Here is a 16,006-nt window from a genome sequence, read left to right as displayed (position 1 = left end):
GTATATTACGGGGGATTCATTTGTGTATTTAGATAACTTAAGTGAAACTTGAGATTGTAAATTTTATGTTTTTGTTTGTGTGGGGCATAGTTGAGCGTGACGGGTCACAGAAAGAGAAGGGAAAAGCCGTGGCAGGTAAGTGATATGATGCACCTTCAGCGTGTTTTGTGTGTGCATTTCATATTAAGACTGTAAAATTTGCATTGTTTTTAGCATGATTTGATAAATTGTTTTTATTAGTAATAATAAATTATTTTCTATGCATTGCTGGGTATATCTGTAACTTCACGATATCGGTATTTGTAAATACCGTTTGTGGTTTGGCTCATGATGGATGGTACGTGTTTGTAGGCCCGCCAATGAGATAAAAATTCGTTGGCCCTCTTATGTCAGTGGAGGGAAAATAATTGACCCTGTCGACCTGTATCAGATATCAAACTGCGATAATGCAGTGTTTGTTGACGACCATGCCTATTACATGAGCATATGTTCATAATTTGCCTATTCCGATAGCATGATAGTATTTTGATATTGTGATAGCAAAGTATTTGAGTTTGCATCCTATGATATATACACATTAAATTGTAGTTTATGATTTCATAATTGTATTTGTTCTTAGTTTACAAAACCGCATCGACCATGTTTTAGTTGTGTTATGTTATTTACCGGCTTTCAAGCTGATATGTGGTTAATAAAAAATTTCAGATCCCAAGTTTGATTCTGCCTAAAATCATAGGGAGAGACAAGCATGTCGAGGAATTTAGTTGTGGACTTCTTGGCATTTTGTGGATGGTGAGTATGTACAGTCGTAGAAAGACTAGTGTAGTTTGAATAGTTTAGTTGCTTTGAATACTGCTCAGGTGTATTGTAAATGAACTTTTAGAATTATATGAATGTTCAAAAAGAAAGCCTTGCGTGCTTGTGAAATTTATTTTGCAAGTACGCGGCGCCTGTCGTGCCCTTAGTTCGGGGCGTGACAATAACTCCTTCCCTGTGAAAGCTACTAAAAGGAATAATAACTCACTCTTCACTCTTTGAAATAGAATCTACAAACAAGAGTCCGACAACAGATAATCCACTTACAATACGAGTGTTTAGGCAATTTCGTATGAAAGCATTTTCCGGCCCCTCTGTTTTTAAGACAGAAGAGCCAACTCCTAGTAGAATTTGTCGTATTCATTTAATTTGTACAAGGTGGCATTTCTCTACTGAAAAGGAGAGGCTGCAAAATTGCTCAGACATTCGTACAATGGTAGAGAAAAGGAGAGAAATTAAAAGGGAGTACATATATCATTTTCCTACATATTATATGACTTATAATTTCGTATGTGTCCCAAACATGATTAAGATCCTTTGCCTACATTGAAGCCCACGTAATTCACTAAAACTCTAATTACTTTATTTCTTGGATCGTCCTTTTAGAAAAGTATAACATCAGATTCTTTCTTAAAGCCGTCCCACCATTAAAAATCATTTTCTACTCCTTCAATGCTTGAGCAATATTGACCCTCCAAGCTTTTAATGCTGTGACAATTGAATTCGATTCTAGGTGCACGCCTGTTGGTAAGTCCCTATGTGCATGTATTTCATTAGGCTCTTTTCACTTCTTTTCCCTGGTGCTGTTTTCCCTGGAAAACATCCTTTTTTTTCCTGACAAGATAGAATTTCTGTGTTCACTTCTTTTCTAGGAAAAAATATTATTAGATATGGAATTTCTTATTTAAAAGCTGAAAATGACGTGGAAATTGACTTTTTCCCTCTTACTCAGAGATTTGGTTACCGATTATATATATTGGAAAGAAGCTTTCCAAGGAAAACGAAACATTTTCCTTGACAGTTTCTCTGGATTCTTTTTCCTTCTGCCACATCACCTGGAAAGGAAAGGAAAAACAAATCCTTTCATTTCCTTTCCGGGGAAAAGAAGTGAAGAGAGCCTTAGGCTCTATCTTACTGAAATCCCTAGGAGGTGAAGTGAAGTGGACCTCACTTTGTGTGGAAGTGAAGTGGAATGGAGTGAAAGATATGTGTTTAATTGTCAGAAATTGAACTAAAATGGAATTTAATTGAAAATAAATTAACTTTCCATAATTTTAGGATTTTTCCTTGCAAGAATATGGAGCCTTACGAAGTCTGTACGGGTTGGAAACTGTCCGGTCATTACCCACAAATCTTGCACGTCACATAATACAAACCCTTTGATCAGTAGTTTCTTTTAGAAGGAAGTTCATAAAGTCAAAGGAAACAACTAAAGTTCATCAAAAAGCCTCCAAAAATTTGAGGATTTTTTGGGGATATAACTATGGCTTTAACTATTTAGAGAAACATCATTATAAATAAGGGGTGCAACTCGGGTCGATTTTTTGGAATTCGGGTTGAGCTTTTACCTTAAAATCGGGTTGGGTTCGGGTTGATTCCAATTCAATTCCGAAAGCTCAACCTGACCCGACCCAAGTTGCACCCTAATAAATCTAAGGTCCCTATTCATAAAACATGAACTGTGGTGGTTGAAATTACATTTTTTAATCTGTAATCAAAACCGAAACACAGAAAATTCTGTACAAGTTTTTATATTCGAAACTTTTCCGAACATTTTTGCGATCCAAACAAGGCCTAAATGAAGCTCTATGAACCCAGAACTAAGGTCTACATGTATCTTAGAAATTTCCTTAAGACAAACTCATCATAAGAAAACCTCTTTTTCTCAAATGAAAGCTTCTTTTGAGTCAAATATTTGAAAGCTTCTTTTGACTCAAATCAATCCCCTTTTTCTCCCAGTATCAATCTCATTGTGATGGACTCGAGTTATAGAAAATAAAATTGGGGTTCACTTGATTTCGCCTAGCTTTGCGACCATCCTGTCGTCTGAAAGAGGGGACTCTATCCAGTTCTCCCCTTCTTTTGAATGTTCATCCCCTATTAAAGACCTCCATGTGCTTGGTCGTTGTGGGGCCCGCAGATTATGTTTTGCTTTGCTTCAGTTGATAATGACTTGTCATATTGTTAGGATCATTTGAATGGATCCCACGTTTGTACGTGGAAAAAGCAAAGCAACTTCAGTGGGCCCAGCTACATATAAGAACGTTCGATGTAGACAAGTCAATCGCTGGACTATTGAATGGTCTAAAAAAGGCACTTTACTCCGGTGGGTCCCTCTTTCTATGCTTCTCTATTTGAATGTTTAAGCAATTTTGGAGCTGCAAACAGGAGAATTTATATGATGGGTGGCCGTGAAAACACGTGAAGTCTAAAAAAGTAGGTACGGCCCACTTTTTTTTACGATCCAAACCGTTCATCTGTTGGGGCACAACGTAAATAAGGTGTGTCCGAAAAATCATTTCCATAGGATGATCCTAACCCTCCAATCTGAACTGATCTGAAAATTCAGATTTCCAAAAATCATTTATGGAATCTTCTATAGATCGGAGGGTTAGGTTCATCTTATGGAAATGATTTTTGGGGCACAACCTATTTACGTTGTGCCCAAACAGATGAACGGTTTGGATCATCGAAAAAGTGGGCCGTACCTACTTTTTTCAGACTTCAAGTGTTTTCACGGCCACCCATCATATAAATTCTCCTGCAAACAGTCATTTATGAGAAGTAATGTTTAGGTCTCTCTCCTCTCTCTCTCTCTCTCTATAATCTCTTCCTCTCCTCACCCTCTCTCACATTTGGCACCACAAATATTCACAATGAGTGTACTAGAAGTTGATCTTTGGGGTCCTCTATCTTATTCATACGAACTCATCAGGCCAGCATCCATCAAGCCTCGTTTAAGATTCGGTCAGGAAAAGCTAAATTGTTGATTTCCGTAGTCCTTTATCTTATCCATAAGCCCTTTTATCTATCAGAATAACGATAGATACATATAAAAAATATGGCATATTGTATGACTACTATTATGGTGCTGAAATAGAGAGATCGGTTACACGGAAAGTCACTTTCACGTATATCAATTTTGAAATTTTTTCAGTCCTATAGGGGAGCCTCTATGTGAAATCAAGACAGTTGATTTTGTAGAACATCATGAGATGATCTACATGGTAGACATCCCATGTGTAAGATAAAAAGACTACAAAGATCAAGATTTAGCTTTTTCTTGGTAGAATCCTAAATGAGGATTGATGGATCAAGGGCCTATGATCATCCAGATCTGATGAAGCTTGATCGCCAGACTTGATCCATACATAAGACAAAAGTGGAGCCCAATGCCTTTAGGAAGGATCCTAGCAACCCAAACCTAGTGGGTCCAACTCCAATGTCAAACGGAGTTCGCATTTGCATGATTGAGGCATGGCAACACATCAGTGACTCAGAGACATCGAAAGGATATATCAGGCTGTTCCATGACATCGAGAGCAGCCACATATGATGAATTAAGTGAATAAGACAAAAAATCTAAGCCTATGTGGCTGCTCTCTCATGCAGCAGCCGGTCTGTGAAATGCCTTCTGTGATTGTCCCTAGAAAATCCCATTTTTCATAGCCTTTAATCAAAGGGTTGAGGTCATCCAATTAGGATGGGACTAGGGAATGGGGTTGGCTACAATGTGGATTGACTAGTATTGGCACCCTAAATTGTCCAAGAATCAAACAAGGTGTTACAGTGAGGTTACACCTTAACCAGTTAAGCTAAAGGCCCAACCTCAAGTATTTCTCTTAACTCTTGCGGATTAATACTTAATCCAACCGTCCTAATCAGAGCTAAAGACTTCCTTTTTTGGGAAATGTTATGGGCAAAACCATGTTTTGATATTTGCACCAACACATCTTAATCTTCTATTATTTAAAGAGCTGTCAAAGGTCATTACCGTTCCCAGCTCTGACAAGCCAATTAAAAAACGAAAAGACATGCTGCATTAGTGTGATTATAAAAACATTGTTGTGCTGGTAACATTTGGACGATGATTTTTTCACGCCACTATAGGATTATGCGCCTCACTTGTCAGATGTTTTGACGTCAAAAAGCGTTAAAGTCTGCAACAATTAGAGTGAACAGTGGAGCGCATAATCCTACAGTGGGGTGAAAAAATCATCTCCCTAACATTTCCCTTCCCTTTTTTTAAAAAACCTTTTTGTCCGTTCCGTTGCGTTCGTTACTCCGGCTGTTACGGGAACTAAATATCTCTCTCTCTCTCTCTCTCTGCAACAAAACATATACGTATACATACATGCATGGAATCTTCTCTGATTTAATTAATCTTCACACCAATCTCTCTTCCTCTTTTCTAAAACCATCTCCCCCTTTTCTATTTCAAATTCTCACAACAAACCCTAGAAAAACCCTAACTACCGACATTGCAGAATTAGGGCTAGAATACGAAAATCTCAATCTTCCATTCTACGGCCCTCGGCCCTCGGCCCTCGGCCCTCCTACTCTTAAATACGTCATCTAATCAAAGAATTTAGACTGAGATCTTTAATGCCTTGTAAACCAGATGGTGGATCGTCTCTTTTCTGTGATCTTTCAGAGCTTTAGCAACCCTAAAATGGATAATGATCCATGAGAATTCGATTCCAGATCCTTCTTTTGTGGGAGATTTTGGCTCGATTCGGACTCTATGGATGCGGCAAAGGCGCGGAAATATGATATAGAGAGTCTAGGGTTTTCTCAATTGAGCCTTTCTTTTCTAGCCTCACAGAGTCATTTCCAACAGAGCTGGAGATTGCAGAAAAAAGCGATCTCTCGATCATTTCTATGTGGTTTGATGCTTTTTGCCCTAGGTCTCATTTCAATTTTCACAGGCCATGTCGCTTCAGACCTCGAATGGTATTCGCAACGTCTATCAAAGCGACCTCTGTATGCTAAGCTGGTAAAATTCAATTTATTTTTTGAACACTCAATACTGTATTTGAAATAATCTATCCTGTTTGACAAAACTGATTTCCCAATGTGGGAATGGTATGAGTGAAAAGATTGCAAACTTTTGATTTTGTTTCCTCCATATTGTCGTTTTGTTTTCCCCTTTTATTTTGCCTTTTAACGCAATATGCTTTACTTGTTCAAACCAATTCATGCCTAAAAGGCTAAAATCTTACCAATTTGAGAGTTTTGCAGAGTGGTAGTTATCATGTGCCAATTGATATATGGAAATCAAGATCTTCGATGTTCTACGATGGTTGCAGTGAAAGAGGCCGTCATTTCACGCGTAAGTTTTTTTCTTCTTCTATGTTTTAGAATCTCTTGAATAAATAAAAATTTGTTTGGACTTCTGAAGTTATTAGAGTATCTTCTATTACCTTGAATTTTACTTGTGGTATTGGTTTCCTTAACAGAAAAGATGAGAAATTAAGGGTTCTGTTGGGTTTAGTCAATTTGAAGTGATTTGTGCATTTATCTCTCTCCTAATATAGGCTTCTACAGAGTTGTTTTAATTCTAACATTTTATACTACCATGCTTAAATATCTTTTCTGTTATTTTTACAATACACACACACACACACACACAGTAGTAAAAAACCCAGTGCGATACACGGGCAGACAAAGAACTGTACGGACCACATCATAGGTTGATCCAAACCATCTATGTGATGGAACAAAACATCAATAGGTTGTGCCCGTAAAATCATTTCCATAGGCTGATCCTAGCCCTCCAATCTATAGAGGTTTCCAATATTAAAAAAGCATAAAGGAGGGGGTAGGATTGAAATTATGTGGCTTTAATGGGTGCCATTGTTAAAAAGCATAAAGGAGGGGGTAGGATTGAAAATATGTGGGTTGCATGGGTGCCTTTGTTAAAAAAAGTAAAAAAAAGTGATGTGTAATTCTCATAGAATTTTGGGAGAAATTCAAATAATTCTCTTCGGCTATATTGTTGCTGTTATATAATGTTCCCTCCCTGGAACTTGATTCGGTGTTTGTTTCTGTATTAAATATGTGGGATAATTTGCTTCTTTTTGGTTTGTAAAACTATATTTGTTCTTTTGTACAATAGAATGGGTCATTGAAAATCATTGTGTGACACGCTGTGTAGATCTTGAGAAGTGAGAACTTCATACGTAGGCCGGAGCCAACATGAAGTCTTGCTCACCTTTTCCTAGATTCATCCTCCAACCGCCTATGAAGCAAACAAGGATAAAAATTAACCACTAGGAATTTAGCTACGTATTCCAAGAGTTGAAATGCATATATCTTCCAGGACTTATCTATATGCTGTAATAATTTTATAAATATACTTATTAATCAATCACACATCAGTTGAGGTTAAATATCTCCTATAGCAGACTTTTTCCATTTTATCAGAGAAACTGATCCATGTGTTTTGTTATTTGTTTGTTTCCGTTTCAATTGAGACATGTTTTTATCTTGCATCATGTTAGATGCTAGGAAAAACAGTATGCTTCTAGTGGGGTAGTAGGAGAAAAATGTGTGCTAGAGTGTTGGATGTGTCTCCAACATGTACATATCGCTAAAAATTGGGGGCAAATGCAATTAAACAAATTATCCTGTCCTTTATTTCTTTCTTTTTTGTTTAATAGGGAATTTGACCTCAAGGTTTCTGAAATTAGACTGTTCATTTTTTTTGCCTACTCTTTACTCAATGCAATCTGCGCGGATGCTCTTGTAGAGTTAACTTCGACCACTTTCAATGAACCATCTGTCAATGCATTTGCAATCGGCCTTCTTTATCTTTCGTTAGGAACTTGCTGGGCTTTAGTTTCCCATATCGACCATCAGAAAGATCTTACTGGAAACTCCCCTAAGTAATCATGAACAACTTATATTCATTTTTTTGAAAGGTTGAGCAACTGATGCTCATTACACTGATTATTCTCTATAAACGGGTTAAAACTTACTTTTCCGTTGATTAGCTAGCAAGTTTTTTTCTCCAGGCACAGTTTTGAGTATGCATAAATTATCTCACACTGAATAACCATCTTGTGTATTGTTTGGAAGCCTGCTTATTGTTTATTTCATCATAAGGATCTATTGGTTTAACCAGAAAGTTCTTTATTTTGGTGATGTTATTTACCACTAAAGAAAGTGAAACTCTTGATGATTGGTGGGCTTTTATTTCCAGCAAGTCAACAACTGAATAACAGATATCTACCAAGTTCTCTCATGCATACTAATGTGTTTGCATTTGCTTTACTTCTTAACTGTAGCTGCTATACGTCAGAACATGTCTAATGGCTACTTGCTTATCGCAACAAGTGGAGGACTTAACCAACAAAGAACAGGGGTAAGTGAAAACATCTTTCTTACTGTGCTTTTGAAATTTCTAGTATACTATGTGTTCCAAAGAAAAAAGGAAAGAAAAGAACAAATGGATTTCATGCTCTGAAACACTGCAGTTTGAGCTGGCTGAGTGAATACTTTTTTCTAAAAGAAAAACTTTTTCTATACTTTATTATAAGTCTTCTTTAGTTCTTTGATCCCATTTGTAATAAAATGAGTTCTATATTCTGTCCGGAGCAATGTGATGTTACCAAATGCCTAACATTCCACAGCTGAGTACTAATATTTCAGGTGCATAAAATGTGGAAACTTTGTATCCATTGTGAAACTAATGGGGTGGCAGAATACTATAGGGATTTACTTTGGATCAGAGATCAAGTAGACTATTTTCCTATATGGTGATGCTTCAAATGCTTAGTGAACATTCCTTCTTCAAGCATTCTTAATATAACCCTTTGTCTTCATTATTTGCATATGCACGTATGTTCGGTTTTCATATTTCACTATTATATTAGGATGAGGCCTTACATTCTTTGCAATTGGTAGAATCGATTGTTTATGGGGAAGTGATATATTCGCCCCCTTTTCTTCCTCAGGACAGCCCCCTCAAGTGCTTTTATGATTACTCTTTTGCACTGCAAGTGGGCGGGCAAGGGAAGAAAAAATGGCGAATATATCATTTCCCTTGTTAATGTTCTTAAGTATTCTTCCTGCAGATGCTAGCATATCCATTCTTTCAACCTCAGTCAATTTTTAGCATCACAATGCTACTGTTACTTGTTTACTAAGGAAATCACTTTTGGGTTAGGAATTGGTAGAATATAAAATTGGTAGAATATGTAATACCTATTATTTGAAAGAAAGTGGCTGTATACAACAAATAGGAACCAATCCCAACCCTGAAGCCACGGGTTCAATCCCAACCTTTTTTTTGTACCATTGGCTGTGAGCATGGAAAGCGTATACAATTGTATGGATCATGTTTAACCTCATGCATTATATAATTATTGTACCTTCAAAAGAACCTGACAGTACAAATTTGCACATGTTTATTTATTCTTTTTTCAATGGAACTTATGTAACTTTCTTCTCACAGATAACTGATGCAGTTGTTGTTGCACGTATTTTGAATGCCACACTTGTGATACCTGAGCTGGATCATCATTCCTTTTGGAAAGACGATAGGTGAGTTGGACTTGTCTGGGTTATTAGTTGTAGCACTTGTGTACTTCTGCTATTTTATGACAGATATCTCCCTTCGACATGCAGTGACTTTCTCAATATTTTTGACGTTGACTGGTTCATTTCCTTCCTTAAAAAGGATATTCCTGTTGTCAAAAGAATCCCAGATAAAGTAATGAGATCAATGGAAAAACCTCCATACACCATGCGTGTACCTAGGAAATCAACTCCTGAGTTCTATTTGGATCAAGTGCTGCCGATACTCTTGAGGAGGCGTGTAAGGGGGCATTGTAACTTGCTCTTGGAATTATTCTTTTTTATTCTATTCTACTCATAATCTAGTTTGCTTAATTTTATATTCGTTGCTGTATTGTTTGGTTGGAACTTCCTGTATATGACTATATGTCATTCTCTTTTGAGAACTTGCACGAACTTCACATTTATATGGAAGTAAAAAATGTCCCTTTTATGAAATCAAGATACTTCTGTTGTGTGCATCTGTAGTCACATCAGTTATGTTTTGATTTGGGAAAAAATCCTCCTTTTTTTTTAACATTTTCTAATTCAGTGTATGTGAGAAATCCTGGCATGCCATGGGTAGATTTGAAATGTTGCATACTTGCATGAATAGTATTAGTTTTTGTTATAATCGTAATTTAAATGGATTTGGTAATATACCCTTATAGAACTGGGTCTTTACTAAAAACTCTTTATAGCACTTTTTTGGGAGGCCTTTTCCATGTAATGGATCATCTTTTGATTCTGATTTATAACAGAAGTAATAATTCTCATTTGCTTATCATTGTTTCCGGAATAAATCTCTACGGTCTCTGTAAAAGTTCTAAATTTTATACCCACATGACACCTCTTCAACAACACCCTGTTATTGTTACTTTTGGTTGCATGCTGGAAATTAGTGAATCTTTTAACTTTTTTTTGGATGGCATGAATCTTTTAACTGTTTGGAGAACTCAATTATTTTCTGAATGGCTAGTAGTAGAACATGTTATTTCGTCTTTCCTTATTGTGGAGATTTGGCAGTACACATTAAAATTTATGAAAGAATACTAGGTTTGCCATTCAAAATGAGAAAAGAAAAGAAAATTAAACCATTAGGTTCCAAAAATTTATTTTCTTTTATAGGCAGAAGTGGATATACAACAAGTTGTTTTTGTAATTAGTATTACAAAACAATATGAACCCACCAATCTGGATTCTTGCATGCAACCAGAACCCTCATCAGTCTATGTTGAGATTGTTCGCACCTGCACCTTACCAGGTCACTTTATTGGGGTGGAGTGATTTTTTTAATCAGTTTTTTTTCTAAATTTCTAAGTAAATTTTATTGTTCTATGTTTTACTTCCGAAGTCAGTAAGCTGGTTGTGGAATCTCCATTGTTGCTTTATTTCTGTGCTGGGCTGAAAGTGCCATTATCAGTTGGGTTCTGTTTTATTTTGATAATGTTCTTTGTGGTGAGTTCAGTGCACAAATTAATGCTTTTGAATTCATTTAAAAAAAAAGAAAAAATTAATACTTTTGAATGTTTTTTCAGGCTGTGCAGCTGACAAAGTTTGATTACAGGCTGACAAACAGTCTTGACGAAGAATTGCAAAAGCTGCGCTGCCGAGTGAACTATCATGCATTAAGGTTTACAAAACCCATACAAAAACTTGGTCAAAATCTGGTGAAGACAATTCGGAAGACGAGCTCACGTTTTATTGCAGTTCACTTGAGGTATTTTCTGTCTGTTACTTGTTCAATTGTTTTACATGGAATTGATTAAAAGTTGAGCCACAAAAAAAGAGAAACGCCCATTTCTTCCCCAGAGGCAGTACATGCAAATCCTTGCTCAGGTGTCTCGAGGCTATCATGTCACATCCTTTTTTTTTGTGCCCTTTTAGTTTAGGCTTGTAAGTTACTACCATAAAAAACAGCTAGCTTGCCATGACATTTCTAATTCATTCTTGCTAAGACCTTTATAATTTTCTGAATGTGTCCTTGTTACTCGTGTTCTGCATGCGAACAAGAATCGTCTTTTTTCCTTTGGGCTTCCCTATAGTCTATGCAGAACCTAAACTTTTTTTTAGCAATTTTCTTTTTTTCTTTTCTTTTCCATTAAAAGCTAGTTGAAAAGATTATACATACATATACACATAAATGTGAGTGTGCGTATTTTGTCACATATATTATATATATGAACTTAAGTGATTTTGATGGGAAAAGACCATGGTACCCCTCATATAACTCAAGGGACTTAAAAAAATTACCTAAAAGACACTTAAAACTTAGAAGATGAGCCCTAGGATGGTCCCCATCAACACTTTAGCACTAATGACGGGCGCCATCACTATATTTATCTCATTTTATGATTTGTAAAGGACGGTCCCCATCACACATATACATATTAATTTTAATTTCTTATCACATATACTTGCATAATTTAAATCTTCAGCGATTTATATAAAATAGTTAATAATATTCTGTATAGATGACAGACACGTTCTACTTTGGTAGGCAATCCTAGTATCCCATTTTGAACCTTTTTTTTTTTCTTCCAAAAATGACCATCTCCTCCCTCACACTCATAATCTTGTTCCCCCATTCTAAGTAGCCATCGGCTACCCTTTTCTCATCCTTAAATAAAGTTTGTTAGAAAGAAAAAGGAGAATTACAAGATCATTCTAAAAAGGGAGAATTAAATGAAGACTAAAGAAGCAAGAAGTTAAAAATGAGGACTTAATCAATAAAGATGGCCATATGCCCTTGCAAGCATGGCCTCTTTGTTTGCCTCGATGCACATGACAGAAAGAAACTTCCGGAGCTCAACAAACGTCCAAACTTTCTTCTATTTGGTTCAGTAATCTCTACACATACACCTAACAGTTAGTGACCCTCCTAAATCTCCACTTATGCACCTCACATTTAGTGACCCTCCTAAATCTTCACTTATGCACCTCACATTTAGTGACCCTCCTAAATCTCCACTTATGCACCTCACATTTAGTGACCCTCCTAATGACATTAAGTGAATATTCGTCTATAACAATAGTAGTATGAGAAAAGTACACTAGTGTATTTTAAGACATTGCAGAAGAGCTAGCACTTGTGCTTTTTTGAACCTCAACCTTCAGGCTGCAAAAAAACTTCCATACGCCAAAATGATCCCAAAGCATACCACTTACATCTGCAGCTGTGGATGTTTGATAAATCTTCTGTCAATGTTAAGTTTAAGGCCCAGAGATAGTAAGGCCTTTGATCCTCTCTTTTATCAAATGCATTTTCGTCTCTATCTCTAATAACTCCATTACTATCGCTACCTATGGTTATTTACTTATTTCTTCTGAGTATGCTTGCCCCCCCCCCCCCCCCCCCCCCCCCCTCTCTCTCTCTCTCTCTCTGTATGTGTGTGTGTGGCTGTTACCATGTGCAAGTGTAGGCTTTTTATTTATCTCTTCTCCTTTTCCTTAATGAAATCCTTATTCTTTTTTGTTGAAAGATTGATCTTAATATGGCAATTGATTCATATTTCCCTGCAGTGGCTTAAGAAATGTATCAAGGCCTCCATGCAAAACATTGCATTTTTTTTTTGAAGTTTCAGCAGTTTTCCTGTCTTTCTTTAACTCCTCATTACTGGTGTGAAGCTAACTGTTAGCATATATAACAGGTTCGAACCTGATATGTTAGCATTTTCTGGTTGTTACTACGGTGGAGGTGACAAGGAGAGAAATGAGTTGGGTGCAATCCGGAAGCGTTGGGCGACACTACCTGTAAGATTGATTGATGCTTTCATTCTTTAATTGAATGCTTGTTTACAGTTTGAGGACAAGAAGTTGCTTTGATAGAGCTCAAAATAATGTGTTCTCAAATTAACTCAATGGGATATACAATCAAGATTCTCCATCAAGGTGGATGATAGACAATCTGATTGCAACTCATGTATCAAATGGCTTGGTGATCTTGAACTTTATTCCATTTTAAAAAAAAATCTGTGGACTTTATATACTACTCTTCTAAAATTCTAATTGGCCGTTATAACCAGATTCCTAGAAGTTTATAATCTCAGATGGCAAATCTTAACTAGAAAGATGACCAAAAAGGTTAACCTTTCCTTTATTTCTACAGGATTTGATCCCTGACGGAGAGCGGAGACGTGGGAAATGTCCTCTCACTCCTCACGAAGTGGGCTTGATGCTGAGGGCTCTTGGTTTTGGAAATGATTCTCACCTTTACATTGCCTCTGGGGAAATATACGGTGGAGAGGAGACACTGCGGCCTCTCCACGACCTATTCCCAAACTACTACACCAAGGAGATGCTTGCTGGCCAAGAGTTGAAACCCTTTCTCCCCTTCTCTTCTCAGTTGGCAGCCATTGACTACATTGTCTGCGACGAAAGTGATGTGTTTGTGACCAATAACAATGGCAACATGGCCAAGATTCTTGCAGGCCGAAGGTATAAACCACCTCATACCACCCACTTCTCAGAACTGTCACTAAACTTCATTGGGTATCTTGTGCTAGATTAGCTATAAACCACATAATGTAATACCTAACTTTATCTTTTCAATCCAATACCTGAAAACTCAAATGCTTTCTATATATTTTTACATGTAAGATTTTATTTTGGATCTCTTCGTAGAACTTCAACTTCGTTTTGGCACATAAATTTACGCCTAGCTGGTTGCTGATGCAAATGGCTAATCTACACTAATCTTTGGAGAAAAGTTACTTGTAGATTGGCTCTGGCATTATTGAAGTTAATACACTTTGTGTATACATGTTCTGTGAACCAAGGACTTCTGCCCGAGTATTATGAGGCTGATGGACGAAATACATTTGAAGCCAATGATAGCAAATTTTCTGTTTTTAATTGATCTAAAGGGATACTTGGCTTCATTAGCAATTTATGGAGAACCAACAGAAAACTCATGTGCTCCATTATGATATGGTTTTCTGCCGACAACAGGAGAAGAAAACGTGAGGGTGGATGGTGAAAGGCTTCTGTTTCCAAAGATATAAAATATATTTAAACTTTTTAACCCTTCCTTTTATCGTCCTCAGACAGTATATCTCTTTCATTTTATTTGATGCTTTGATACTTTGAAATGCAGGAGATACATGGGGCACAAGAGAACCATCAGGCCAAATGCAAAGAAGCTGAGCTCCTTGTTCAGAGCACGGCATCAGATGGGTTGGGAGACATTCGCCAGGAAGGTGAAATCGTGCCAGAAAGGTTTCATGGGTGAACCCGAAGAGATGAGACCGGGACGTGGTGAATTCCATGAATTTCCACACTCTTGTGTCTGCAGAAAACCATACAAAGATGACAGCAATGAGATTGCGAATAATACGGACCAGTATGTGAGACAGAAAGACTTAAGACCAAAAGGGGAAGTCAAATTGGAAAACAAATGGGCGAGATGAAGACGGAGATAGAAGTTTGCAGAGATTGAATAAGGAGAGTATGGATGAAAAAGGACTATCTTTGGAAAGAGATACATGGGACGATGAGTTATTGCCAGATTAAAAGAGACAGGTTAAGAAAAAAACAAAGATCACCCAGCTCAGTTCTCTCCAAATCCAAGCCTAGGTGGGACTTAGGCTAATTAACAGTTGGTGATTTTTACAGCCAAGTCGACGCAGGGTGAACCATGTAAAATTGTTATATTATTATGCAGACAAAGTACAGCTCCTAAATGTACATTCTTTTTTTGATTGATACCTTTGGCTGGCCACCAAAGGACTCTCGTTCGGGATTCGTGCGTAGAAGAGATGGCTGAGGAGAAGCAATTCCCTCTCTGCACTTTTGTAAGATAGGAGTTTTGGTTTCTCAGTACATGGTTTTTTTTCCTTCTGTTTGCCTATTGTTGTGAGACTTCAGGGAGCACAGCCTCAAAGGAGGGTGTAGCTGATTCTGTTGTACAAAGAGGTTTGGAAACTGTTTATTTATGGCAAAGTTGTAGGTCTCTGAACCTTCCTCCCCTATCTCACTTGTCCCTTCATATCATTTCCCTTTTCATTGTCAATCCACCTTCATGTATTGAAATTCAGTAGGTTCAAGCATCACAATTTAAAGAGCCTCGGGGGTGGAAATTATCATTTTCCTTGTTTTATGAAAAATGATGAAAAGACCTTGGCTTTTAGGCTCTCTTTCATAACAGCTACTTTTTTGGGCCCCGTGTTTGCTACATGGAAGTGACCAGGTCCATTGATCCAACAGGCGATGCATGTCATTCTGTTAACCCTATCTTGATTGGATAGTCCTAGCACGTTAATCCATCAAGCTTTGTTTACGATTCTGTGAAGAAAAGCTAAACCATTATTTCTGAGGTATGGGATCCAGTAGTGTGGTGACCTAGGCCATTCATCTGTTAGGCCCTACAATAGGGGGGGCCCTCATACTTTTGCCCCCTCATATTTTTTTCCTTGGAAACCAATATTTGAATGCCCTCTGTTTCCTTGGTTGAAACCTACTTAGGCCCTGTTGGTTTCAGACTTTTAGAATTAATTTTGGGAAGTTGATTATTGGACACAAAATCGGGTTTAATTCTGCGTCAAATAATCAGTTTTGGACTCAAAATCCAAAATAAAACAGGGGGTTAATTGACAAATTGCAAGTGCAGGCCCACGGCCCAACACAAAGGATA

General features: G+C 37.3%; 1 protein-coding gene across 1 annotated transcript; it reads left to right on the top strand.

Annotated features, from left to right (window-relative positions):
- Window positions 1-5,094: 5,094 nt before the first annotated feature.
- LOC143877305 (O-fucosyltransferase family protein) lies at window positions 5,095-15,342 on the top strand. The gene is made up of 9 exons (XM_077379298.1): window positions 5,095-5,812; window positions 6,058-6,148; window positions 8,106-8,182; window positions 9,275-9,363; window positions 9,448-9,637; window positions 10,914-11,095; window positions 13,026-13,128; window positions 13,484-13,812; window positions 14,471-15,342. Exons 1-9 carry the CDS (start codon window positions 5,561-5,563, stop codon window positions 14,781-14,783), a joined length of 1,626 nt encoding a protein of 541 aa, XP_077235413.1. The 5' UTR covers window positions 5,095-5,560; the 3' UTR covers window positions 14,784-15,342.
- Window positions 15,343-16,006: the final 664 nt, after the last annotated feature.

The sequence above is a fragment of the Tasmannia lanceolata genome, unplaced genomic scaffold (assembly GCF_043159265.1).
Source record: "Tasmannia lanceolata isolate RefF3 unplaced genomic scaffold, GAP_Taslan_0.1 ptg000005l, whole genome shotgun sequence".
In the NCBI taxonomy this organism is placed as follows: domain Eukaryota; kingdom Viridiplantae; phylum Streptophyta; class Magnoliopsida; order Canellales; family Winteraceae; genus Tasmannia; species Tasmannia lanceolata.
The sequence above is the reverse complement of the archived record's forward strand: the minus strand, read 5'-3'. Positions and strand labels throughout refer to the sequence as shown.

What these genes read in the sequence shown, in the direction of transcription:
- LOC143877305 (XM_077379298.1), top strand. Translation starts at nt 5,561, where the DNA reads ATGGATGCGGCAAAGGCGCGGAAATATGATATAGAGAGTCTAGGGTTT. An exon ending in TCCTTTTGGAAAGACGATAG is followed by an intron (nt 9,364 to 9,447) that starts GTGAGTTGGACT and finishes TTCGACATGCAG; the next exon opens with TGACTTTCTCAATATTTTTG. An exon ending in AGCGTTGGGCGACACTACCT is followed by an intron (nt 13,129 to 13,483) that starts GTAAGATTGATT and finishes TTATTTCTACAG; the next exon opens with GATTTGATCCCTGACGGAGA.